Source organism: Heteronotia binoei, unplaced genomic scaffold, assembly GCF_032191835.1.
Source record: "Heteronotia binoei isolate CCM8104 ecotype False Entrance Well unplaced genomic scaffold, APGP_CSIRO_Hbin_v1 ptg000881l, whole genome shotgun sequence".
NCBI lineage: Eukaryota > Metazoa > Chordata > Lepidosauria > Squamata > Gekkonidae > Heteronotia > Heteronotia binoei.
In genome coordinates this window covers 170643-197079 of record NW_026800117.1, presented here as the reverse complement: position 1 = coordinate 197079, position 26437 = coordinate 170643, and the positions used below count along the sequence as shown (strand labels likewise).

The window sequence follows — 26437 nt, the reverse complement described above, 5'->3', positions numbered from 1 at the left end:
GGATATATATCCAATATCTTCATCTACCTCACAGGGTGTCTGTTGTGGGGGAGGAAGGGAAAGGAGATTGAGAGCCGCTCTGAGACTCTTCGGAGTGGAGGGTGGGGTATAAATCCAATCTCATCTCCACAGCAGTTGCTGTGGCTTTATTGCCCAGCCTTTCTGCCCTCCTTTGGAGAGGGAGGGGGAAGGAGAGACAGAGAGAGAGCACCTTTAAGAGCAACAAAGTTTTATTCCAGGTGTCAGCTTTCCTGTTCATGCATACGTCATCTGGTGGGGGGAGGGGGGATTCTTCTGAGAACTTCTGCTCTGTTGTTTTCCTTGAATCCTCACTCATGTTAAAAAAGGAAGTGGGGGGGGGGCAAGAAAGAGCTGCATGTGGGTTAAGGGGAATTAAAGAAAAAATATTTTTGCTTATTCTGAAAAGGATTTTTTTTTAAAAAAATAGATTTCTATGTGCATATCTGGGGTATTATTCTCTTTTTAAAAAGACCCTGTTTAGGAATTAGAACACTTGGATTGGATTGCATGGTTTAATGACTGGAAGTAGATGGCCAGGTATTTAATAATACATTCCTAGTTCCATATATCCCAGTTCAGCTCCTGGTCTCCCACTCTCCCCTCCCATCTCACTGGCTGCCTTTCATCACAAATCCCCCCCCCCCCCATTTTTAAACTTTTATCATCATCTCTAGCAGGGAGTGAGTTTTGTCCAGGCTGAAAGCAACACGTGATTTCACTTGGAGAGAGCCTAATTTTCAGTTCCAAAAGATAAAATTAATAAAAGAAACCTAACAGCACAGCTTGTGATATATGAGGAAGGACGGTGGCTCAGTGGTAGAGCATCTGCTTAGTAAGCAGAAGGTCTTAGGTTCAATCTCTGGCATCTCCAACTAAAAAGGGTCTGTGGCTCAGTGGTAGAGCATCTGCTTGGTAAAAGGGTCCAGGCAAATTGGTGTGAAAAACCTCAGCTTGAGACCCTGGAGAGCCGCTGCCAGTCTGAGAAGACAATACTGACTTTGATGGACCAAAGGTCTGATTCAGTATAAGGCAGCTTCATATGTTCATATGTTCAGAAGGTCCTCGGTTCAATCCCCGGCATCTCCAACTAAAAAGGGTCCAGGCAAGGAGGCATGAAAAACCTCAGCTTGAGGCCCTGGAGAGCCATGAATGGGGCTGTGGCTCAGTGGTAGAGCATCTGCTTGGGAAGCAGAAGGTTCCAGGTTCAATCCCTGGCATCTCCAACTAAAAAGGGTCTAGGCAAATAGGCATGGAAAACCTCAGGTGGAGACCCTGGAGAGCCATGAATGGGGCTGTGGCTCAGTAGTAGAGCATCTGCTTGGGAAGCAGAAGGTCCCAGGTTCAATCCCAGGCATTTCCAACTAAAAAGGAGCCAGGCAAAGTAGGCGTTGAAAAACCTCAGCTTGAGACCCTGGAGAGCCACTACCAGTCTGAGTAGCCAATACTGACTTTGATGGACCAAGGAGGATCTGATTTAGTAGAAGGCAGCTTCATATGTTCATATGAGATTGTTGCTATTCCTTTTTATGATTCTCTACCAAGAGTATTTCTATGGAGCTCCCCCACCCCAGTGCCTGCATGGCAGAGCCTGTCTTGCTTCTCTCTCTCTCTCCCCGGGCCAGACTGCAGGTGCCCACAGGAGACACTGGCCTGAAAGACTTCCTGTCTCTCTAGGAGGCCTCCTCAGAATGGCTGCTTCCAGATCGGAGGGGAAGGGAGGCGAGAGGAGGAAGAGAATAAGCCTCAAAGCCTTGCCTAGAGCTTGATGGCCTCTTCCTGCCAACTCCCAAATAACCATAGCCTAAAACGGCGTTTTTCCACAGAGCTCCCCGCACCCCAGTGCCTGCATGGCAGAGCCTGTCTTGCCTCTCTCTTTCTCTCCCCGGGACAGACTGCAGCTGCCCACAGGAGACATGGGCCCATCCTGTGCCCCCTCCCCCCGCCATTTTATGCCTTTGTCATTCTTTAAAAATTGCTGCTCTGGATTAGGCAAGGAGGGGGACAAGAATGCTGTGGGCTGCACCACCACATGCCTGAGTCGCTTCAGAACTTTGTGGCAATTTTAAAGAACTACAGCTGCTTCTAAGATGGGTCGACTGTCGTGGAAGCATGGCTGGTGCAGAGTTCCTGGTGCCCTACGCCTGTCCTGGCTCTGCCCTGGGCAGACCCTGGAAGTTGTGGGTGAGGGGGGGGAAGCAGCCTGTGCGCTTCTCTGAGCCCACCAAAGGAGGGCACACATTGCCGCCCTGCCCTGCTGCTCTTGGCTTCCCAGGTCTGCGCAGACCCGGGAAGCTGTGAGTGGAGGGGCGGGGCGTGCTCTCCTCTGAGCCCACCTTCCCTTGCAAAGGCTTGGAGGAGTGCACATGTCGCCACCCTGCCCTGCTGCTCTTGGTTTCCCAGGTCTGTGCAGACCTGGGAAGCTGCGAGTAGAGGCGGGGGCATGATCTCCTCTGAGCCCACCTTCCCTTGCAAAGGCTTGGAGGAGTGCTCATGTCGCCACCCTGCCCTGCTGCTCTTGGCTTCCCAGGTCTGCGCAGACCCGGAAGCTGCGAGTGGAGGGGGGGGGCGATCTCCTCTGAGTCCACCTTCCCTTGCAAAGGCTTGGAGGAGTGCACATGTCGCCACCCTGCCCTGCTGCTCTTGGCTTCCCAGGTCTGTGCAGACCTGGGAAGCTGCGAGTGGAGGTGGGGCGTGCTCTCCTCTAAGCCCACCTTCCCTTGCAAAGGCTTGGAGGAGTGCACATGTCGCCACCCTGCCCTGCTGCTCTTGGCTTCCCAGGTCTGTGCAGACCCGGGAAGCTGCGAGTGGAGGCGGGGGCGTGATCTCTTCTGAGCCCACCTTCCCTTGCAAAGGCTTGGAGGAGTGCTCATGTTGCCACCCTGCCCTGCTGCTCTTGGCTTCCCAGGTCTGTGCAGACCTGGGAAGCTGCGAGTGGAGGGGGGGGGCGTGCTCTCCTCTGAGCCCAACTTCCCTTGCAAAGGCTTGGAGGAGTGCACATGTCGCCACCCTGCCCGGCTGCTCTTGGCTTCCCAGGTCTGCGCAGACCTGGGAAGCTGCGAGTGGAAGAAGGGCATGCTCTCCTCTGAGCCCACCTTCCCTTGCAAAGGCTTGGAGGAGTGCACATGTCGCCACCCTGCCCTGCTGCTCTTGGCTTCCCAGGTCTGTGCAGACCTGGGAAGCTGCGAGTAGAGGCGGGGGCATGATCTCCTCTGATCCCACCTTCCCTTGCAAAGGCTTGGAGGAGTGCTCATGTCACCACCCTGCCCTGCTGCTCTTGGCTTCCCAGGTCTGCGCAGACCCGGAAGCTGCGAGTGGAGGGGGGGGGGCGATCTCCTCTGAGTCCACCTTCCCTTGCAAAGGCTTGGAGGAGTGCACATGTCGCCACCCTGCCCTGCTGCTCTTGGCTTCCCAGGTCTGTGCAGACCTGGGAAGCTGCGAGTGGAGGTGGGGCGTGCTCTCCTCTAAGCCCACCTTCCCTTGCAAAGGCTTGGAGGAGTGCACATGTCGCCACCCTGCCCTGCTGCTCTTGGCTTCCCAGGTCTGTGCAGACCCGGGAAGCTGCGAGTGGAGGCGGGGGCGTGATCTCTTCTGAGCCCACCTTCCCTTGCAAAGGCTTGGAGGAGTGCTCATGTTGCCACCCTGCCCTGCTGCTCTTGGCTTCCCAGGTCTGTGCAGACCCGGGAAGCTGCGAGTGGAGGGGGGGGGCGTGCTCTCCTCTGAGCCCAACTTCCCTTGCAAAGGCTTGGAGGAGTGCACATGTCGCCACCCTGCCCGGCTGCTCTTGGCTTCCCAGGTCTGCGCAGACCTGGGAAGCTGCGAGTGGAAGAAGGGCGTGCTCTCCTCTGAGCCCACCTTCCCTTGCAAAGGCTTGGAGGAGTGCACATGTCGCCACCCTGCCCTGCTGCTCTTGGCTTCCCAGGTCTGCGCAGACCTGGGAAGCTGCGAGTGGAAGAAGGGCGTGCTCTCCTCTGAGCCCACCTTCCCTTACAAATGCTTGGAGGAGTGCACATGTCGCCACCCTGCCCTGCTGCTCTTGGCTTCCCAGGTCTGCGCAGACCCGGGAAGCTGCGAGTGGAGGGAAGGGTGGGCTCTCCTCTGAACCCACCTTCCCTTGCAAAGGCCTGGAGGAGTGCACATGCCACCACCCTGCCCTGCTGCTCTTGGCTTCCCAGGTCTGCGCAGACCTGGGAAGCTGTGAGTAGAGGGGGGGGGGCGTGCTCTCCTCTGAGCCCACCTTCCCTTGCAAAGGCTTGGAGGAGTGCACATGTCACCACCCTGCCCTGCTGCTCTTGGCTTCCCAGGTCTGCGCAGACCTGGGAAGCTGAGAGTGCAGGAGGGGCGTGCTCTCCTCTGAGCCCACCTTCCCTTACAAAGGCTTGGAGGAGTGCACATGTCGCCACCCTGCCCTGCTGCTCTTGGCTTCCCAGGTCTGCGCAGACCTGGGAAGCTGTGAGTGGAGGGGGGGGCGTGCTCTCCTCTGAGCCCACCTTCCCTTGCAAAGGCTTGGAGAAGTGCACATGTCACCATCCTGCTCTGCTGCTCTTGGCTTCCCAGGTCTGCGCAGACCTGGGAAGCTGCGAGTGGAGGGAAGGGTGGGCTCTCCTCTGAGCCCACCTTCCCTTGCAAAGGCTTGGAGGAGTGCACGTCGCCACCCAGCCCTGCTGCTCTTGGCTTCCCAAGTCTGTGCAGACCTGGGAAGCTGTGAGTGGAGGGGGGGCATGCTCTCCTCTGAGCCCACCTTCCCTTGGAAAGGCTTGGAGGAGTGCACATGTCGCCACCCTGCCCTGCTGCTCTTGGCTTCCCAGGTCTGCACAGACCCGGGAAGCTGCGAGTGGAGGCGGGGTCATGATCTCCTCTGAGCCCACCTTCCTATGCAAAGACTTGGAGGAGTGCACATGTCGCCACCCTGCCCTGCTGCTCTTGGCTTCCCAGGTCTGCACAGACCCGGGAAGCTGCTAGTGGAGGCGGGGGCATGATCTCCTCTCAGCCCACCTTCCCTTGCAAAGGCTTGGAGGAGTGCTCATGTCGCCAGCCTGCCCTGCTGCTCTTGGCTTCCCAGGTCTGTGCAGACCCGGGAAGCTGCGAGTGGAGGAGGGGGCATGCTCTCCTCTGAGCCCACCTTCCCTTGCAAAGGCTTGGAGGAGGCTCAGCTGCTCTCCTTAGCGGTAGTGGAGGAGGAGTTGTGCGGTTTGCTCATGTGCAGTTGCTGCTGGCCTTCTGGGACCTTGTGCCAACACTGCTTGCAATGTTCCGTGGATGGGTGGGTGGGTGGGGTTGACAAAGAGTTTTGGATTGGCTGAAGAACCTTTGCCAGGAGAACTATTGGAGGCCCAGCCAGTCATTCATGGAGAATCGATGCCTCTCCACTGAGCTGTTTGTGAAGTGCAGCTCCCCCCCAGCCTTTGCATTGGGGCAGCACACCAGAGGGTACCCGGAGGCCTCTCTCAGTCCCTCTGAAGCGGAGTCCTGAGCCTGGTGTGAGAAAGGGACTAGCACAGAGGGGCTTCTTGGGCCAGAGGAAGTGGGGGGGGGAGGGACAGCAGGCCAAGTCTGAAGGGGAGGAAGTGCGATGGCACCGCTGGCTCCTGCAGGAAGCCCAGAGGGCCCCACCCCCACCCCGCTGTGCTCCTTCGTGGGACTCAGAGGGGTGCTTCCACCTTCTTCCCCGCAGGTGACGGCTATGGACGCTGACAGTGGCTCCTTGGGCTCTGTCACTTACTCCCTGGGCATGGGCATCAGCAGCTTTGCCCCCTCTGCCTTCAGCCTGGGGGAGGAGACCGGCCAGCTCTGCACTGCGGGGGCCTTGGACCGGGACGAGGGCATCACTTCCTATGACTGCACCATCACTGCCATGGATGGGGTGAGCGGCAGAGCCAGCCAGTGGGCGGAGCTCCTTGGAGGGGGAGGAGAAGAGGAGGGTCCCAGAGGGGCCTGCTCAGTGCCTGGCAGCTCCCCCCTCCAGGGCACCACCCTGAGTGGGGCTGAGAGACCCGCCTGCCCGTCTTTGGGAGAGGAGACGCTTGCTCTCCGGCTTGGTGTCGAGGGTCTCTTCTCTCCCTGCCCAGGGGGGGCTCAGCTCCATGGCATACGTCAAGATCTTCCTGGAAGACATCAATGACAACGCGCCCACTTTCTACCCCCTGGAATACGCCACCAGCATCAGCACCCAGAGTCAGCCGGGCTCCGCTGTGCTGCGAGTCAGCGCCCATGACAAGGACGAAGGGCTCTTTGGACGGGTGACATACCAGATTGCGGCTGGCAACTCCCCATCGCTCTTTGCCATAAATCCAGACACTGGTAAGAGGACTGGGAGTGGTCCGGCAGAAGGGCATGCTGGGAGTGAGGCAGAGCAGCTGTTGGCATGGACTTCCTTCCTTCCTTCCTTCCTTCCTTCCTTCCTTCCTTCCTTCCTTCCTTCCTTCCTTCCTTCCTTCCTTCCTTCCTTCCTTCCTTCCTTCCTTCCTTCCTTCCTTCCTTCCTTCCTTCCTTCCTTCCTTCCTTCCCTCCCTCCCTCCCTCCCTCCCTCCCTCCCTCCTTTTTCTGCCAGCCTCAATGCGTGGCAGAGTCTTTGCCCAGCCTCCCCCTGTATGAGCCGGTCTCCCTGTGTGCCAGGAGTGAGATTAGACTCTGCCCACCTTCCTCTCTTGCTGCAGGTGCCCTCTCTCTGCTGCGGAGCTTGGCAGGCAAAGCCAACAGCTTGGTGCACCTGGAGATTGCGGCTTGGGACGGAGGGGGTCTGGCCGCTCAGCCCAACGCTCAGCTCAACATCAGCATCGTTGCTGGCACCATTTCCCCTCCGAGCTTTGAGCAGGCTCAGTACTACTTCGCGGTCCCAGAAGACATCCGGCCAGGCAGCAGTGTTGGTGCTGTCTATGCCCACAACCCCCCAGGTACAACGCCAAGGGCATGCCTTGAGTCCCCCCCCCCCCCACAGGCAGCCAAAGGCCTGAGCCAGCGTTCCCAGCAGAGAGTTCCACAGAGGCCCAGGCAGGATGGGTGGGAAGGGACTGGGTGGTCCCACCTGGATGCCCCCCCCCTGCAGCTGTGTTCCTCTCCTTCGGGGGCCGGGGGATCCAGGGACTGGCCAGTTCAGGAAGTGCTTGGCCATCTTCTCTCCCTCTTCTTGGGTCCAGGGGCCAAAACAGAGCCCCGAGCTACAGAAATCTCTCCCTGTGTCTGCTGGCCTGCCCAGCGGGTCAGCTGGGCCACTAGGCAAACGAGGTGCATGCATCGGGCTCTGGGCACCCCCCATGTGACACAGTGATGTCAGCAGTGCAGGGGGGGCGCCAGGTGTTAGCCTTGCATGGGGGCCAGACGGCCTGGGGCCAGCCCTGGGGGGGCCCCCTCAGGGAAAGGGACTCGGCTGAGATGTGGGGTGGGTGAGAGGGTTGCCCAGGGCTGGTTTTGTAAGAGCACATTGGCATATTAGGCCACACCCAGCCTGCTGGCCTGGGAACCTGTGGCAGTCGCATGGCGGGTGGGGCCAGCCCAGCTGAGATCCAGTTGAGTGTGATGGTTCAGTGTGCGGACTCTTGTCTGGGAGAACCGGGTTTGATTCCCCACTCCTCCACTTGCACCTGCTGGAATGGCCTTGGGTCAGCCAGAGCTCTCTTGTCTGGGAGAACCGGGTTTGATTCCCCCCTCCTCCACTTGCACCTGCTGGAATGGCCTTGGGTCAGCCAGAGCTCTCTTATCTGGGAGAACCGGGCTTGATTCCCCACTCCTCCACTTGCACCTGCTGGAATGGTCTTGGGTCAGCCAGAGCTCTCTTATCTGGGAGAACCGGGTTTGATTCCCCACTCCTCCACTTGCAGCTGCTGGAATGGCCTTGGGTCAGCCAGAGCTCTCTTATCTGGGAGAACCGGGTTTGATTCCCCACTCCTCCACTTGCAGCTGCTGGAATGGCCTTGGGTCAGCCAGACCTCTCTTATCTGGGAGAACCGGGTTTGATTCCCCACTCCTCCACTTGCAGCTGCTGGAATGGCCTTGGGTCAGCCATAGCTCTCTTATCTGGGAGAACCGGGTTTGATTCCCCACTGCTCCACTTGCACCTGCTGGAATGGCCTTGGGTCAGCCAGAGCTCTCTCATCTGGGAGAACCGGGTTTGATTCCCCACTCCTCCACTTGCAGCTGCTGGGTCCCCACTCCTCCACTGGCTGCCATGGGTCAGCCAGAGCTCTCTTATCTGGGAGAACCGGGTTTGATTCCCCACTCCTCCAATTGCAGCTGCTGGAATGGCCTTGGGTCAGCCAGAGCTCTCTCATCTGGGAGAACCGGGTTTGATTCCCCACTCCTTCACTTGCAGCTGTTGCAATGGCCTTGGGTCAGCCAGAGCTCTCTTATCTGGGAGAACCAGGTTTGATTCCTCCCTCCTCCACTTGCAGCTGCTGGAATGGCCTTGGGTCAGCCAGAGCTCTCTTATCTGGGAGAACCGGGTTGGATTCCCCACTCCTCCACTTGCAGCTGTTGCAATGGCCTTGGGTCAGCCAGAGCTCTCTTATCTGGGAGAACCGGGTTTGATTCCCCACTCCTCAACTTGCACCTGCTGGAATGGCCTTGGGTCAGCCAGAGCTCTCTCATCTGGGAGAACCGGGTTTGATTCCCCACTCCTTCACTTGCAGCTGTTGCAATGGCCTTGGGTCAGCCAGAGCTCTCTCATCTGGGAGAACCGGGTTTGATTCCCCACTCCTCCACTTGCAGCTGTTGCAATGGCCTTGGGTCAGCCAGAGCTCTCTTATCTGGGAGAACCGGGTTTGATTCCCCACTCCTCCAATTGCAGCTGCTGGAATGGCCTTGGGTCAGCCAGAGCTCTCTCATCTGGGAGAACCGGGTTTGATTCCCCACTCCTTCACTTGCAGCTGTTGCAATGGCCTTGGGACAGCCAGAGCTCTCTTATCTGGGAGAACCAGGTTTGATTCCTCCCTCCTCCACTTGCAGCTGCTGGAATGGCCTTGGGTCAGCCAGAGCTCTCTTATCCGGGAGAACCGGGTTTGATTCCCCACTCCTCCAATTGCAGCTGCTGGAATGGCCTTGGGTCAGCCAGAGCTCTCTCATCTGGGAGAACCGGGTTTGATTCCCCACTCCTTCACTTGCAGCTGTTGCAATGGCCTTGGGTCAGCCAGAGCTCTCTTATCTGGGAGACCCAGGTTTGATTCCTCCCTCCTCCACTTGCAGCTGCTGGAATGGCCTTGGGTCAGCCAGAGCTCTCTTATCTGGGAGAACCGGGTTGGATTCCCCACTCCTCCACTTGCAGCTGTTGCAATGGCCTTGGGTCAGCCAGAGCTCTCTTATCTGGGAGAACCGGGTTTGATTCCCCACTCCTCAACTTGCACCTGCTGGAATGGCCTTGGGTCAGCCAGAGCTCTCTCATCTGGGAGAACCGGGTTTGATTCCCCACTCCTCCACTTGCAGCTGCTGGGTCCCCACTCCTCCACTGGCTGCCATGGGTCAGCCAGAGCTCTCTTATCTGGGAGAACCGGGTTTGATTCCCCACTCCTCCAATTGCAGCTGCTGGAATGGCCTTGGGTCAGCCAGAGCTCTCTCATCTGGGAGAACCGGGTTTGATTCCCCACTCCTCCACTTGCACCTGCTGGAATGGCCTTGGGTCAGCCAGAGCTCTCTCATCTGGGAGAACCGGGTTTGATTCCCCACTCCTCCACTTGCAGCTGCTGGGTCCCCACTCCTCCACTGGCTGCCATGGGTCAGCCAGAGCTCTCTCATCTGGGAGAACCGGGTTTGATTCCCCACTCCTTCACTTGCAGCTGTTGCAATGGCCTTGGGTCAGCCAGAGCTCTCTTATCTGGGAGAACCAGGTTTGATTCCTCCTTCCTCCACTTGCAGCTGCTGGAATGGCCTTGGGTCAGCCAGAGCTCTCTTATCTGGGAGAACCGGGTTTGATTCCCCACTCCTCCAATTGCAGCTGCTGGAATGGCCTTGGGTCAGCCAGAGCTCTCTCATCTGGGAGAACCGGGTTTGATTCCCCACTCCTTCACTTGCAGCTGTTGCAATGGCCTTGGGTCAGCCAGAGCTCTCTTATCTGGGAGACCCAGGTTTGATTCCTCCCTCCTCCACTTGCAGCTGCTGGAATGGCCTTGGGTCAGCCAGAGCTCTCTTATCTGGGAGAACCGGGTTGGATTCCCCACTCCTCCACTTGCAGCTGTTGCAATGGCCTTGGGTCAGCCAGAGCTCTCTTATCTGGGAGAACCGGGTTTGATTCCCCACTCCTCAACTTGCACCTGCTGGAATGGCCTTGGGTCAGCCAGAGCTCTCTCATCTGGGAGAACCGGGTTTGATTCCCCACTCCTCCACTTGCAGCTGCTGGGTCCCCACTCCTCCACTGGCTGCCATGGGTCAGCCAGAGCTCTCTTATCTGGGAGAACCGGGTTTGATTCCCCACTCCTCCAATTGCAGCTGCTGGAATGGCCTTGGGTCAGCCAGAGCTCTCTCATCTGGGAGAACCGGGTTTGATTCCCCACTCCTCCACTTGCACCTGCTGGAATGGCCTTGGGTCAGCCAGAGCTCTCTCATCTGGGAGAACCGGGTTTGATTCCCCACTCCTCCACTTGCACCTGCTGGAATGGCCTTGGGTCAGCCAGAGCTCTCTCATCTGGGAGAACCGGGTTTGATTTCCCACTCCTCCACCTGCAGCTGCTGGGATGGCCTTGGGTCAGCCAGAGCTCTCTTATCTGGGAGAACCAGGTTTGATTCCCCACTCCTCCACTTGCAGCTGCTGGAATGGCCTTGGGTCAGCCAGAGCTCTCTTATCTGGGAGAACCGGGTTTGATTCCCCACTCCTCCACTTGCAGGTGCTGGAATGGCCTTGGGTCAGCCAGAGCTCTCTCATCTGGGAGAACCGGGTTTGATTCCCCACTCCTCCACTTGCACCTGCTGGAATGGCCTTGGGTCAGCCATAGCCCTGGCAGAGGTTGTCCTTGAAAGGGCAGCTGCTGAGAGAGCCCTCTCCAGCCCCACTCACCTCTTAGGGTGTCTGTTGTGGGGGAGGGGGGAAGGTAAAGGAGATTGTGAGCCGCTCTGAGACTCTGAGATTCAGAGTATAGGGTAGTATATAAATGCAATTCTTGTGGGCTCCAAATGTCCTGGGGTTGCCGAATCCCCCCAGCCACTGGCAGGGGGTGGGGGTTCCAGGGTTCCAGCAGCACACAAGAGCATTCCCCTGATCTAAATCAGCCCGCACCAACTCAAGCTCTAAATCGCTCAAAGGAAACCCCATAAAACCAAGCGGGGGGGGGGGGGGTCTCTGACTGCTGCTCCCCTGCAGCTGGCTCTGGGGCTCCTTTTGCCCCTCCTGGGGGCTCACCCAGGCTGTGCTTGTCTCTGATCCCAGGCCAGTCGGAGGGGGTGTTTTACTCCATCTCCTCGGGAGACCCGCACGGCTCCTTCTCCATCGACCCGGCCTCAGGAGAGCTGCACACCAGCCTGGCCCTGGATCACGAGGCTCAGGCGGCCGTGGTCCTGGAGGTGCAGGCCCGCAGCGGCTCCCCACCTGCATACAGCAGTGCCCGGGTGCAAATCAGCGTGGCTGACGTGAACGACAACGCCCCTGCCTTCCCAGTCCCGCTGGATTCTGTGCTGCTGCCGGAGGGGGCGGCCCCAGGCACGGTCGTGTACACGGTGCGCGCAGAGGACCGGGACAGCGGGGCCAACGGGCAGGTGCACTTTGAGCTGGCCCCTGGGGGGTCGAGTGCCTTCACGGTTGAGCATTTCTCAGGTAAGGTGCGGCTCGTGGGGGCCCTGCAGCGAGACACGAGCACGCCCTACAGGCTGGTCATTCTGGCCCACGATGGCGGGGTCCCACGGCTCAGTGCCACGTTCACGCTGCTGGTGCACGTGCAGACAGAAGATGGGCACGGCCCAGTCTTCGACACGCTCACTTACCGCGTGGAGGTGCGTGAAGGGGTGCTCGTGGGCACTCATTTCCTGCAAGTGCGTGCATTGGCACGGGAGTCGCACCTGCCTCTCACCTACCACTTGCGGGCCGATGGAGATGCCGCCAGCTTTGGCATTGTGCCGGACACAGGATGGCTTCACGTACGCAGCACGCTGGACCGGGAGCTGCAGGAGCTCTACCTGCTGACGGTTCTGGCTGTGGCAGGAGAGGGTGAGGGGCGTCAGACGGGCACCACCACTGTACGAGTCACCATCACGGACGAGAACGACAACAGCCCCCGGCTTAGTGAGGAGCGCTACTTCTTCGCTGTGGCCGAGAACCAGCCTGCTGGGAGCAGCGTGGGCCGAGTGACAGCCAGTGACCGGGACGCCGGGCAGAACAGCCGCCTTTCCTACCGCCTGCTTCCGCCTGAGGGCAGCTTCCTGATCCACTCACAGACAGGTGAGGAAGCTTGGGCGGGGGGGGGGGGGGAGCGGAGGGGGCTCTGTCCCAGCATGGGGGGGGGGGAGAAGGCCGGCCTCCGCACAGGCAACCTCTCAGCTGAGCCGGGCCGATGTTCTGCAGGTGAGCTGAGCTGCAGGCAGAGCCTGGACAGGGAGCAGCAAGCCAGCTACCAGTTGCTCATCCTTGTCCAAGATGGGGGCACCCCGCCACGCAGCGCCACGGGCACAGTCTACGTCACCGTGCTGGATGAGAACGACAACGCCCCTGCCTTCTTGCATGTGGCTGAGGGCCGGGAGCTCTTGCTGCAGGTAGGGCTGGGGCTGGGTCAGAGGGAAGGGGCCCAAGGAGGCCTGATCAAGGTGTGGAGACTCGGTGCCCATGCAGGAGAAATGGGGCCTCCAACCTGCCCCCCTCCCGCAGCCTCTTGCTCAGGGTCTGCGCAGGTCTCTGAGTAATGCCAGCGGCACAGACATGGCGCTCCCTTGGGCCTCTGAAGGGACGTGGGGCCGCAGGACTGTGGTGGTGGTGGTGGGAACGTTCTGCATCCGCCCTCCTGGCCCCCAGCTCTGGGACCCTAGGAGGCAAGGGGCCGTCTGGCTTGGGAAGGCCAGGCTGGGGGGTGGGGAGTGCAGGAGGTCCTTGGCTGCGGCCTCTTCCAGCTGCTCCCCCGGCTGTCTTTGCGGCAGGTCCTGGAGGAGAAGCCAGCAGGGCTGCTGGTCGCTTCATTGCAGGCCAAGGACCCCGATGAGGGTGAAAACGGAACTGTCTTCTACTCGCTGGCAGGTAACTGAGCCCTCCGGAGAGTGTGTGGGGTGCAATCGCTGTGTGGCTCCCAGAGCTTTAGCCTGCTTGTGCAGGGATGGGAGCAGAGCTGATAGTGAGACAGTTGGGCTGCCCCTCAGTCCTGAAGCTCAGTGGGTGATGATGACCTTGGTTGGTCAGTGGATCCTGGGCAGGGTCAGTAGTACCCTCAGGAGAAGGCCTGGGCTTGTTGGCCCTTCAAGCAGGAACAGAAGGCCAGAATAGACAGATGACTACTCTGACCCAGCAGGCTTGTCTCCTGCTTGTGCGGTGTAGGACAGTCGTGCCTAAATCTACCTCACAAGGTTGTTGTGGGGATAAAACAGAAGGGAGGAATCAGGTCTCCCACCAGAGTCCCTTGGAGGAGGAGGAAAGGGGGATACAAATGCAACAGGAAGTTTGGAGCGTTATAAAACGTGCCACAAAGCCAGTTAGAACCAAAATGAAAACATATTTTGCAAACAAGCAATTAAAGCATAGGACAGGAAGGCGACCACAGAAAGTGGTGCCCGACGGAAGAGAGACGTCTTCTCCTGACAGTGGAGCACAGAGGACAAATACCTCTGGGGAGGGAACGGCACCCTCTGGACCTCTCTCCAGTTGCCCCCCGGCCTGACCCAAGGAGGCTGGGGGCTAAGGTTGCCGAGTCCTCTTCGTCCCGGAGTGGGAGACTTTCATGCGCGCGATGCAATGACATCACCTGGAAGTGATGTCATAGCACCATCGACAAGGCGCAGCAGCCGCACTAGGTGTTTCCGATGCTCTAGCCATTTGGGAGGGGGGAAACTCTATGGTACCTAATGTACCACAGAGTTTCCCCTTCCAAATGGCTAAAGCATCCGGGAACACCATAGAGTTTTCCTGGAAACGCCTAGAGTGGCCGCTGCACTCCATCGCTAGCGTGATGATGTCACTTCCGGGTGACATCATGCCAGCGGCATTGGGGGAGGTTCACGCCAGTGGCCTAATGTGGGCTGGCGGGTTGGGAACCTCCCGAGCAAGGACACCTTGGAGGACAGCCAGAGCAGGCAGGCAGACTTGCCCAGGAGAATGAAGGCAGTTCTGAAGACCGCCTCTTCCTGGGCCCAGGAACAGGCTGGGAGAAGAAGCCAGTGGAGATGGGCCAAGCCGGGGGAATCATCTGGTCCTGAGAAGGCCCACTCGGGTCTGCATTCTGGCTGCTGCAGCTTTATGGTCTCCCTGACCTTTCTGACCACTTTTCAAGGGCAGCCCCTTGTGGCACCATTGTTGTAGTCCTCCTCTCTGGGGGTTTACGTGGCCACAGGGGAGTCCGCAGCCAAGGTACTAGTTGAAGCTCCACATGCAGGCCCCCTGCTGCTGGAGACGCCACCCAAACTAGGGGACTGCCCCCTTGCCCAGATTGTCCAAATGGTCAAGCTTAAAGCTTCAGTCTACTAGCCTGCATCCACCCGAACACTACTGCCCGGGTCTGAGTGCGAGACAGAGGTGGGTGTCACCTGCATCTTGGGGGTGGCCCCGGCCTAAACCTCCAGGCGATGCTCTTCATGTCGATGTTGCTGAGTGGGGTCCCGAGGGCCTGTCTGGGCCAAGGCACACAGCAGCCGCTCCCCAGTGAACAGACCTTTCAGGCGGAACCACAGCCCCCCCGCCCCCCCTGTCAACCACTGCCTCCTGGTCCCATCCCAGGCCTGGCCAAGTGCGCTTTGGCCTCCGCCTTTCCTCTGTTTTATCCTGCAATGCAGGTGAGACTTAGCACGGGACCCCCTTCCTGGGATTGTTCTCCTTCTTCCCCGGCAGGTGCACGGGTGGAGCGCTTCTCCCTGCACGTGGCCACAGGGGAACTGCGCACAGCCAGCAGGTTGCACCAGGCAGACTGTGGCGAATACACCTTCACTGCAACGGCAAGCGACCGAGGCGCCAGTCCCCGTAGCACGACAGCAGCCGTGCGCATCCAGGTAGTGGCCGTGGCCTCCCTCAGCCCACTCTTGCCCAGCTCAGCTGCCCTTTGCCCTGCACGGCTTCTCCCTGGGGCTGGCTGGCAGAACCACACAGGAGATGGACCACGTTCCCTTGCTGTAGCAGGTGCCAAGGGATGCCCATCCTTTAGGGCTGCTTAAAGAAGTGGCAGAAGGCTTGGGGAGAGGGAGGGGGAGGGGTTGGGGGGGACCCCAGGCCCAGCCAGAGCAGCCAAAGGGGCTGAGCCCAAGTGGCTTCTTTGGACCACCTCCTGCCCGCAGCAGCTGAGCAGAACCAGTGGCACCCCGAATGCAAGAGAGAAGGAGACAGGGGCTCACTTCAAGGGGTGGGGGTGGGGGTGCTCCTACAGTGAACTGGGAGTTGCAGGGCAAAGTGCATTTGGGGTGAGGGGATGGAGCAGCATATCGGGGTGCCACTGGGTTCAGCACTTTTGTGTTGGATTGCGCTGTGAAATCCTGTTGAAAGACCAGAATAACCTGAAGAGCTCTCCTACACCTTTTCTTCCACAGGTGGTGTCTGCAGCCCGTCTGCTTCCCCGACCAGACACCACCGTCCTGACTCTCTATCCCACAGAGGGCCTGCAGCCTGGCTCCATCATTGGCTCCGTGGCCTCCCCAGAGCCCCTTCCTCCTGGGCAGGTGACCTACCTGTTGGTGGGAGGCAGTGGTGGAGGCGGCACCTTTGTGGTGGACGCAGCCACAGGAGAAATCTACACTGCCCAAGCCCTGGATTATGAGTCTGGGCCCCGGCACACTCTGCAAGTGAGCGTGGAGGACACGTCCCGGGGCTCCCCCAGCCAGCGCCTGGTGCTGGTCGAGATCCACGTGCAGGACAGCAACGACCACACGCCCACCTGGCCCCAGGACCCCGTGACGGTGGTGGTGCCGGAGAGTGCCACCTTGGGCGCCTCCCTCTTCACTTTCCAGGCTCTGGATGGAGACGGGCCGGGCCCCAACAGCCAGCTGAGCTACAGCCTCCTGTCTCCAGAGGCGAGGGAGTCCCCCTTCCAGCTGGACCCCCACAGTGGGGAGCTGAGCCTGAGGGGCCCCCTGGACCGCGAGCGCCAGGCGGCCTACCTGCTGGTGGTGCAGGCCATGGACCAGGCACACAACATCAGCCAGCGCCGCTCTGCTGCCCTCACTGCACACGTTTTCGTCATGGATGAGAACGACAATGGGCCAGAGTTCCTGTCTCCGGCCAGAGTGGACCTTCCCGAGGACCAGCCCACGGGCTTCCTGGTGCTGCAGGTGCTGGCGAGGGACAGCGACCTGGGAGAGAACGGGCGCCTCAGCTACACACTGCGAGCAGGGAATGCTGATGGGAGATTCCACCTCAACCCTGGCACAGGTGCGGGGGGGAGGGGGGCAGGGAGCAGGCAGCACTGGGGTGCCACAGGAAGGACGGTGCCTACTCTGCACGGCTAGCAGCCTTCCTTGCCAGCAGAGGGCTTCACAGCACCTCTTTTTAAAAAGCTGTCTGTCCTTCATGGCTTCGTACTGCGTGGGCCGTGGGCACTGCCATCTTGGCACAGAGGAGGTGCCATGAGCTGGAGAGGGGTGCTTTGCTTCTGTGAGAGCCAGTTTGGTGTAGTGGTGAAGTGTGCGGACTCTTACCTGGGAGAACTGGGTTTGATTCCCCACTCCTCCACTTGAAGCTGCTGGAATGGCCTTGGGTCAACCAGAGCTCTCTTATCTGGGAGAACAGGGTTTGATTCCCCACTCCTCCACTTGCAGCTGCTGGAATGGCCTTGGGTCAGCCAGAGCTCTCTTATCTGGGAGAACCGGGTTTATTCCCCACTCCTCCACTTGCACCTGCTGGAATGGCCTTGGGTCAGCCAGAGCTCTCTTATCTGGGAGAATCGGGTTTGATTCCCCACTCCTCCACTTGCAGCTGCTGGAATGGCCTTGGGTCAGCCAGAGCTCTCTTGTCTGGGAGAACCGGGTTTGATTCCCCCCTCCTTCACTTGCAGCTGCTGGAATGGCCTTGGGTCATCCAGAGCTCTCTTATCTGGGAGAACAGGGTTTGATTCCCCCCTCCTCCACTTGCAGCTGCTGGAATGGCCTTGGGTCAGCCGTAGCTCTCTTATCTGGGAGAACTGGGTTTGATTCTCCACTCCTCTACTTGCAGCTGCTGGAATGGCCTTGGGTCAGCCATAGCTCTCTTATCTGGGAGAACCGGGTTTGATTCCCCCCTCCTCCACTTGCAGCTGCTGGAATGGCCTTGGGTCAACCAGAGCTCTCTTATCTGGGAGAACAGGGTTTGATTCCCCACTCCTCCACTTGCAGCTGCTGGAATGGCCTTGGGTCAGCCATAGCTCTCTTATCTGGGAGAACCGGGTTTGATTCCCCACTCCTCCACTTGAAGCTGTTGGAATGGCCTTGGGTCAATCAGAGCTCTCTTATCTGGGAGAACCGGGTTTGATTCCGCACTCCTCCACTTGCACCTGCTGGAATGGCCTTGGGTCAGCCAGAGCTCTCTTATCTGGGAGAACAGGGTTTGATTCCCCCCTCCTCCACTTGCAGCTGCTGGAATAGCCTTGGGTCAGCCAGAGCTCTCTTATCTGGGAGAACCGGGTTTGATTCCCCACTCCTCCACTTGCAGCTGCTGGAATGGCCTTGGGTCCACCATAGCTCTCTTATCTGAGAGAACTGGGTTTGTTTCCCCACTCCTCCACTTGCACCTGCTGGAATGGCCTTGGGTCAGCCATGGCTCTCTTATCTGGGAGAACTGGGTTTGATTCCCCACGCCTCCACTTGAACCTGCTGGAATGGCCTTGCGTCAATCAGAGCTCTCTTATCTGGGAGAACCGGGTTTGATTCCGCACTCCTCCACTTGCACCTGCTGGAATGGCCTTGGGTCAGCCAGAGCTCTCTTATCTGGGAGAACAGGGTTTGATTCCCCTCTCCTCCACTTGCAGCTGCTGGAATAGCCTTGGGTCAGCCAGAGCTCTCTTATCTGGGAGAACCGGGTTTGATTCCCCACTCCTCAACTTGCAGCTGCTGGAATGGCCTTGGGTCCACCATAGCTCTCTTATCTGGGAGAACCGGGTTTGTTTCCCCACTCCTCCACTTGCAGCTGCTGGAATGGCCTTGGGTCAGCCATAGCTCTCTTATCTGGGAGAACCGGGTTTGATTCCCCACTCCTCCACTTGAAGCTGTTGGAATGGCCTTGGGTCAATCAGAGCTCTCTTATCTGGGAGAACCGGGTTTGATTCCGCACTCCTCCACTTGCACCTGCTGGAATGGCCTTGGGTCAGCCAGAGCTCTCTTATCTGGGAGAACAGGGTTTGATTCCCCCCTCCTCCACTTGCAGCTGCTGGAATAGCCTTGGGTCAGCCAGAGCTCTCTTATCTGGGAGAACCGGGTTTGATTCCCCACTCCTCCACTTGCAGCTGCTGGAATGGCCTTGGGTCCACCATAGTTCTCTTATCTGAGAGAACTGGGTTTGTTTCCCCACTCCTCCACTTGCACCTGCTGGAATGGCCTTGGGTCAGCCATGGCTCTCTTATCTGGGAGAACTGGGTTTGATTCCGCACTCCTCCACTTGCACCTGCTGGAATGGCCTTGGGTCAGCCAGAGCTCTCTTATCTGGGAGAACAGGGTTTGATTCCCCTCTCCTCCACTTGCAGCTGCTGGAATAGCCTTGGGTCAGCCAGAGCTCTCTTATCTGGGAGAACCGGGTTTGATTCCCCACTCCTCCACTTGCAGCTGCTGGAATGGCCTTGGGTCCACCATAGCTCTCTTATCTGGGAGAACCGGGTTTGTTTCCCCACTCCTCCACTTGCACCTGCTGGAATGGCCTTGGGTCAGCCATGGCTCTCTTATCTGGGAGAACTGGGTTTGATTCCCCACGCCTCCACTTGAACCTGCTGGAATGGCCTTGGGTCAGCCAGAGCTCTCTTATCTGGGAGAACTGGGTTTGATTCCGCACTCCTCCACTTGCAGCTGCTGGAATGGCCTTGGGTCCACCATAGCTCTCTTATCTGGGAGAACCGGGTTTGTTTCCCCCCTCCTCCACTCGCACCTGCTGGAATGGCCTTGGGTCAGCCAGAGCTCTCTTATCTGGGAGAACTGGGTTTGATTCCCCACTCCTCCACTTGAACCTGCTGGAATGGCCTTGGGTCAGCCAGAGCTCTCTTATCTGGGAGAAGTGGGTTTGATTCCGCACTCCTCCACTTGCAGCTGCTGGAATGGCCTTGGGTCAGCCAGAGCTCTCGCAGAGTTGTCCTTGAATGGGCAGCTGCTGTAAGAGCTCTCTCAGCCCCACCCACCTCACAGGGTGTCTGTTGTGGGGGGAGAAAATGTTGGAGATTGTGAGCCACTCTGGGGCTCTGAGATTCAGAGTATAGGGCAGGATATAAATCCAATATCTTCTTCTTCCCCTCAGAGTCACAGTGGAGTCATTGGTCAAAGGAGGAAGGCAGCGGCACTTTGCCTTTGCCGTGGGGTGGGGGGGTAGGAAGCACGTCAGGGCCACTCTCATTGTGCCCCCATTCTAGTTTCGGGGGGGGGGGTGCTCGTGTCTCAGCCAAGCAGAATGGGTGGAATCAGCTCCCGAGGGAGGCGATGAGCCTCCCCCCTCCGTGGCAGCCTTGAAGCAGCAGCTGGGCATGCTCTTGGCCAAGGGTGACAAACTCTTCTCTTCCATGGGCCGGATCTGACCTCAATGAGACTTGGTGGAGCGGTCCACACGGCAGGTAGCAGAGATATAGACTTTATTAAGGGTACAGATAAACACAAAAGATATAATTTTTTTTTTACTTAAAATACAAACATGCTTAAAATTCTTCGATATTTTGTTTAAATAGAAAGACAGGGGAATAGTGAGATTTGGCAATGCAATTTAAAAAATAAAACATGAGAAAAAGCACAGGGATCACAACAGAAACTAAAAATATAAAATGCTCTGAGCATGGGAAAACAATGAAATGACTGGACATTGCAAGCTTCTACCCCCACCCCCCCTGGTCTGCTCAGACTGGCAATGTCTCTCCTGCGTAATGCCCCCCTTTAGTTGTGGGTTCCCAGCTGGGAGTCCTCAGTAGGCTCCAGTTCTCAGGTCCATTCAGCAGAGACAAGCTGGCTCAAAGCATCAAGCCTTTATTTGCAAGGAGACAACTCCAGGAAGCAACAGCTTCAACTGGCTGCACAAACACTGGAAAGTGAAACTACTTGAGCTCCACTCCATTGAAATACATTGCAGCACAGATAAAGTGGCAAAGAAAACGTGGAATGGATCTATCTGGGTGTAGAGACCTTCATGGAAAGTCCATTCTGCATTTTCTTTGCAGCTTTGCAAGGCCAGAAGAGCTTCCTGCAGGAGCTGGCAGAGAGAAGGCAGAAGGAGCTGGGAACTTTGGCAGCCTCAAAGGGTGCTGGACGGGAGAGGGGAGGAAAGAGCTGTGAGCCTGATTAATGCCCTGGGTGGACTGGGTGCGGCCCGCAGGCCACACTTTTGACACCCCTGCTCTAGGCTGATTCTGCATGGGGTGGGGTTTGGACTAGGCAGCCTGTATCATGGCCCCGCCAACTCTGTGTGATTCTCTGGTTCTACAACATGTCCCTCCACCCACAGGGGCTGTGTTGAAGGATGCGAGTGCCGCGGGGACTCCTGGGTGTTAGATCACCTGATCCTTCAAGGCAGATCAAAACGCCTCCCCTCTCCATCGTAGCGATTGTTCAGGGAGCCTCAAGCGAGGAAGCAGAATTTCAGGCAGGAGTGGGTGCCTGGATCGGTCCTGTTCAAGAGCATTTGCTAGCAGTCATTATCCAAAGATGAAACATGGAACCCCAGGGGTGACTGAGAAGCTCCACAACGTGCATTCCCAGTGGCAGCAGCTTGCCACCCTCCCCCCACGGCCACTGCCAGCTCCACCCTGCTAAGCGGAGGCCTTTCCTGGGACCTGCCCGGGGTTCTTAGAGGGAGGGCAAGGGTAGGCGGGCCTCTGGCTGGCCTCCAGAGAGCCAATTGGCTGCAGAGGTTTTTGAAAGAGGTGCTGCAGCAGCAGCAGCAGCACAGGGGTCTTCTCCGAGGAGTGACTGAAGGAAAGCTGTGGGGAGGGCAGGAAACAGGAAGTGCATTTAGGAGGCCCGCTGTTCAAGAGGGCGTCTGCCTAAAGTGCTGAACAGCCACTCTTCCAGGTGTGCATGACCTCACTCCCTGAGGCTTGGTGGTTGACTTTGCCTCCTGCAGCAGCCATTTTGGGTTGTGGCTACTGCCCTCTGTTGGAATCCCAAAGGTGCCCAGAAGGGGCTCAGGAGACTTGCCTGGCTCTGTAGAAGGCTCAGTAGGTGGCAGCTTTATCTGCCCTGTGTTCTGCCACTGCAAGGATCTGCAGAGGAGGGAGCAATTCCGCCCTTCTCCCACACCAGCTTCCCTTCCCTTCCCTTCCCTCCTCTGCCACAGGAGCGTTAACCACCGTAAGGACTCTGGACCGGGAGGAGGTGTCGCAGCATCACTTGACCATCGTGGCCACAGACCACGGCTCCCCACGGCGTTCTGCCACGCAGCTGCTGACGGTGCATGTGCGAGATGTGAACGACGAGGAGCCAGTCTTCCCGAGGAAGCACTACGAGGCCAGCGTGGCAGAGAATTTGCCTCCCGGGGTCCCCGTGTTGCAGCTGCTGGCCACCGACCGTGACCTAGGTAAGGCCGTGGCCTGCCTGTGCTGCCCAGAATCACAGGGGTGGAGGAGCAACTGGCCCCACTGTGAAGTGACCCAGACAGTGGAGGGCTCATGGTGAAAAGCTCCCTTTCCTGTGCCCCGTGCCCCAGGACACCTCTGGCCGCAGGGTGGAGAAGTGGGCGGGCCACTGGGCATGAACCAGCCAAGCAGGCTGTTGCTCTCTTCTGAAGCTGTGCTGCTATAGGGTGGCTGTTTGGGGAGAAGGTCCAGAGCCCACTTGAGCTCAGGGGAGGGAGGGGGGGAGAGGGTGGGACTTCCATGCCCCAGCCAGAGAGCTGGTTGGGCTGTGGGGCGTCCCCTCCTGTCCCCAGACCAGGCAGGAGGAAGCAGGAGAGCCCAGTAGAAGCTCCTCCTGGCATCCCGGCCATCCTCCCTTCCTCCTCCCAGCCCTCACCTGGCCCAACCGGCCCCCCTCGCCATCCTCCTCGAAGCAGGTGCCCGGGTGTCAGGTGGCTGGCCCTGAACAGCCGGAGGACGCAGGCCCTTGTGTGGAAATGAGGCCAGCTTGGCCCTGATGCCGCTGAGAGCCATGGGGGGAGGGGGGGCAGGACCTGGGAGGCCTGGGTTCGGATCCCCACTCCATCACATTAGCTGGCCCAGCCATGCTCTCTCAGCCAGGCCCGCCTCACAGGTATGTTGTGTGGATAAAATGGAGGCAAGAAGAAAAAGGTCAGCCCCTCCCTCTGCACCCCGCTGGGCAGAAAGGCACAGGAAGGAAATTAAACTTCCCCTTCACTGTGGTCTTGGGGGGTGGGATTGCTGCAGGCCATGCATCCCCCCTCCCCGCCCCAGCCTTCTACCCACAGGTCCCCAAGGCCCCTGGAATGGGACACGAGGCCAGGGGAAAGCTTCAGGCACCCATTTCGTTTGGCAGCTGGGCGGACGTGCAAGGGGTGTGATGTGGCCACAGCGTTAAGGGGTGTGCATGTGAGAGACCAACCTCCAGAGGGTCTTTGGGAGGCGAGTTTGTGCAGAGCACTGAGGTGTTGGATCTGTTCCTCTTTGCTGGGCAGGGGGTGGGGGCAGGAGATGTGTTTTCTCCAAATCCCACTCTCACAAACGGTCTCCAGTCCAATGGCAAGCAAATATGTTGCTGTTTATCTGCTCCACTGCCACTGCCCCCCTCTGGCTCTCGCTGGGGATCCCCGTCTGATCCCCTCTCTCCACAGGAGCCAACGGGCAGGTATCCTACGGTGGTGTCTCTGGCGACGACTTCTCCATTGACCCCGCCACGGGCCTCATCAGCACCCGGCACGCCTTAGACCGCGAGGAGCAGGCAGAGCACCTGCTGACAGGTAACGGGCTCACGGATTCAGGGCTGCCTCTCCCCACACACCAGCTGTGGGCATCTGTGCTGCAGAGGACAGAGTTTGGGGGGGGAGGGGGGGGAGAATTCAGGGCTACAGGAAGCTCAGCTTGAATTTTGTGGCAATGCCTGTTTCCCCACCTCACACACACACTTGCAAGGGCTTGGGTATGGCCTGGCCAAAGGGCAGAAGTTCCCTGGGAGAGGGCTGGATTGGCATGCCCAGTCCTTTGTTTGAGCTTTCTGCATGATTAGCAGAAGCAAAGGCAGAAGAGGCGAATGTGCAGGTTGTAGGAATCTGCTTCCCTCTGGTGCCTCGTGGGTTGGTGTCACCTGTGGCCCTCCCCGGAGGCCTCCCAAAGTCACAGCTGCCCTTCCTCCCCTCTCCAGTGTATGCACGTGATGGGGGGGTGCCTCCACACCAGACCAAGGCTTCCGTGCGCATCCTGGTTGCCGATGAGAATGACAATGCCCCCGCCTTCCAGAGGGACACGTATGCCTTGGAGGTGCCGGAGAACCAGAGCCAGGCGGAAGTGATCACCGTGTGTGCCACGGACCACGACGCAGGGGAAAATGGCCGGCTCTCTTACCAGCTGACAGGTGAGTCCTCCTCCCAGCCCCCCCAGTGAGGGCTGAAGAGGCTGCGGCCCCCTCTTCCCATGTGGGCCCACCCCACCAAATGATCTCCCCCCTTGGTCGTGTTTCACGCCTTACAGATCTGTTTGAGGACAATATTCTAGACGCGGTTTGGTTGGGGACCCTCTGCCTTGGGGCAGCTCCTTCCTTCCTTCCTTCCCCTTTGCATCCCCTGTTCCTTCTCTTGCCCTCCTCGCTGCAGCTGGCGATCCCGAGAAAGACTTTGCCCTCAACCCTGTCTCTGGCAAGCTGTACACAACGCAGGGGCTGGACCGGGAGCGGGTGCCAAGATACGTGCTGACTGTGGAGGCCTGTGACCACGGCTCCCCCCCTCGCTGCGCCAGTCTGGCTCTCCACGTGCAAGTGCTGGACCTGAACGACCATGCCCCCCGCTTTGCCCAGGAGGCCTACGCAGCCGAGGTGCCCGAGGACCTCCCCGTGGGTTCCCTGCTGCTGCAGCTGGCCGCTCTGGACCCCGACGAGGGTGCCAACGGGCAGGTCTCCTACTTCCTGGCGAAGGACTCCTTGGGCACCTTCCAGGTGGAGCCCCAGACAGGCCACCTCACGCTCACCCAGGCCCTGGACCGGGAGGTCCGAGCAACCTACAGCTTCTTGGCCTTGGCTGTAGACGCCTCCCCGCTCAACCCGCAGAGCGCCTCCGTGACCATCACGGTCACCGTCCAGGACGTCAACGACCATTTCCCCACCTTCCCGCTCAGCCCGCTGGTCGTCACGCTGCCTCGCAACACGCCGGGCAAGAGGGTGGTGGCCACACTGCGCGCCGAAGACCACGATGCCGGGGCCAACGCCTCCATCCTCTACCGCTTGGCCTCCCCCACCCCGGCCTTTGCCATCAACACCTACACGGGGGTGATCCAGCTGCTGCAGCCCCTCTCCGCCCTCGCCCAGCGCCAGCGCACCTTGTTCATCATCGCCAGCGACCTGGGGCAGCCTGCCCTGTCTTCCACGGGGGTGGTGGTCATTCGCCTGCAGGACGAGGGCTACCGGGGGGTGCGCTTCCCCCGCAGCAGCAGTGACGTGGCTCTTCCGGAGAACGCTGCTCCAGGTACCTCTAAGCGGGGCTCCGTGGGGAGGGCGGGGCTAGGCCAGGGGCCCACAGCCTTCCACGTCATGTATTTCTTCCCATTATGCATCACCCACCTTTCTCACAGCGACCTGCAATAAGCAGTGCATTAGGATTGTAGACATCTGGAACCGCCAGAAAGAACTGAAGAAGAAGCTTCAGTGTTCCTATGTCCCACTAAGTGGTGCAGAAATTCCACAAATCGGATCCCACTCATGTGACGCTGCACACAGCAGCAGAGACCAGGCGGTCCCCGATCCTTCATCCCAGCAAGTCTGCCAGACCAGTGTGTGTGGCCCTGCCCCACTGCCTCCAGAAGAGCTTGGGGTTTTTTTCACAGCTGGCAGAAGGCTGGCAGAACTGCAGCTTCCCTGACCACCCCCCCCCCCAGCAAGAGAAAGGCACTGTGTGGGGAGGGGCAGCTGCGGATCTGGCCCATTTGTGGGTTGGTCCCTGCTGCAGAATCCCCTGAAGACTTGAGCAAAGCTGTCGGGGTGGGTGGGGCCGAGGGAGAGAGGTGCTCTGGCAGATCAGTGGGACCCAGGCCATGGGGAGGGGCTTGGGGTGCTGGGAGGAGCCTGAGCCTGGCAACAGGTGGGAACCAAGGGCATGAGCACACCTGCTCCGTCTGGCTCCCGTGGAGAGCAGGGGGGGGGTCCTCTGGGATTGCAGGAGAGGATGGTGAGCGTCACCCCAAAATGGCTGCCTCAGGAGGTGGAGCCAAATGCCTCCTCACACTTCTGGGGAAAAGGAACTCTTTAAGGGCAGATGGAGGAAGAAGGGCTTCTAGTGTCCTGGCCCCACTGGTTGACCTCCTGAGGGCACCTGGGTTTTTTTGGCCACTGTGTGACACAGAGTGTTGGACTGGAGGGGCCACTGCCCTGATCCAACATGGCTTCTCTTAAATTCTCAATGCCACAGGAAGTGGTGGCAGTTACAAGCATAGGCAGCTTCAAGAGGGGATTGGATAAACATATGGAGCAGAGGTCCATCAGTGGCTCTTAGCCACAGCGTATTGTTGGAGCTTTCTGTCTGGGACATGGAAGCTGTGTTTGAGGGGGGGGGGGCACAGTGGGAGGGCTTCCCGTATCCTGGCCCCACCTGTGGACCTCCTGATGGCATCTGGTTTTTTTGGCCTCTGTGTGACACAGAGTGTTGGACTGGATGGGCCATTGGCCTGATCCAACATGGCTTCTCTTATACTCTTATGTCTGGGACAGGGATGCTCTGTGTTTTTGAAATTTGGGGGGGCAACAGTGGGAGGGCTTCTAGTGTCCTGGCCCACTGGTGGAGCTCCTGATGGCACCTGGTTTTTTTGGCCACTGTGTGACACAGAGTGTTGGACTTGATGGGCCATGGGCCTGATCCAACAGGGCTTCTCTTAGGTTCTTCTGTCTGGGGCAGTGATTCTCTGTATTTCTGGTGCTTTGGGGGCCACAGTGGGATGGCTTCTGGTGTCCTGACCCCACTGATGGACCTCTTGATGGCACCTGGGTTGTTTGGCCTCTGTGTGACACAGAGTGTTGGACTGGATGGGCCACGTGCCTGATCCAACATGGCTTCTCTTGTGTTCTTATGTCTGGGGCAGTGATT

The 26437-nt window shown here is 58.8% G+C and overlaps 1 protein-coding gene across 1 annotated transcript in view; it reads left to right on the top strand.

The window, feature by feature from the left end:
- The window catches only part of DCHS1 (dachsous cadherin-related 1), a 54989-nt gene that overhangs the window by 16897 nt on the left and 11655 nt on the right, over nucleotides 1–26437 (top strand). The window contains exons 2-13 of the mRNA XM_060263794.1: nucleotides 5693–5881; nucleotides 6087–6318; nucleotides 6675–6911; nucleotides 11366–12370; nucleotides 12494–12681; nucleotides 13060–13156; nucleotides 14954–15111; nucleotides 15643–16480; nucleotides 21539–21778; nucleotides 22988–23113; nucleotides 23515–23724; nucleotides 23963–24830. Coding sequence (XP_060119777.1) covers nucleotides 5693–5881; nucleotides 6087–6318; nucleotides 6675–6911; nucleotides 11366–12370; nucleotides 12494–12681; nucleotides 13060–13156; nucleotides 14954–15111; nucleotides 15643–16480; nucleotides 21539–21778; nucleotides 22988–23113; nucleotides 23515–23724; nucleotides 23963–24830 — 4388 coding nt within the window. The remainder of the gene's footprint in view (nucleotides 1–5692; nucleotides 5882–6086; nucleotides 6319–6674; nucleotides 6912–11365; nucleotides 12371–12493; nucleotides 12682–13059; nucleotides 13157–14953; nucleotides 15112–15642; nucleotides 16481–21538; nucleotides 21779–22987; nucleotides 23114–23514; nucleotides 23725–23962; nucleotides 24831–26437) is intronic.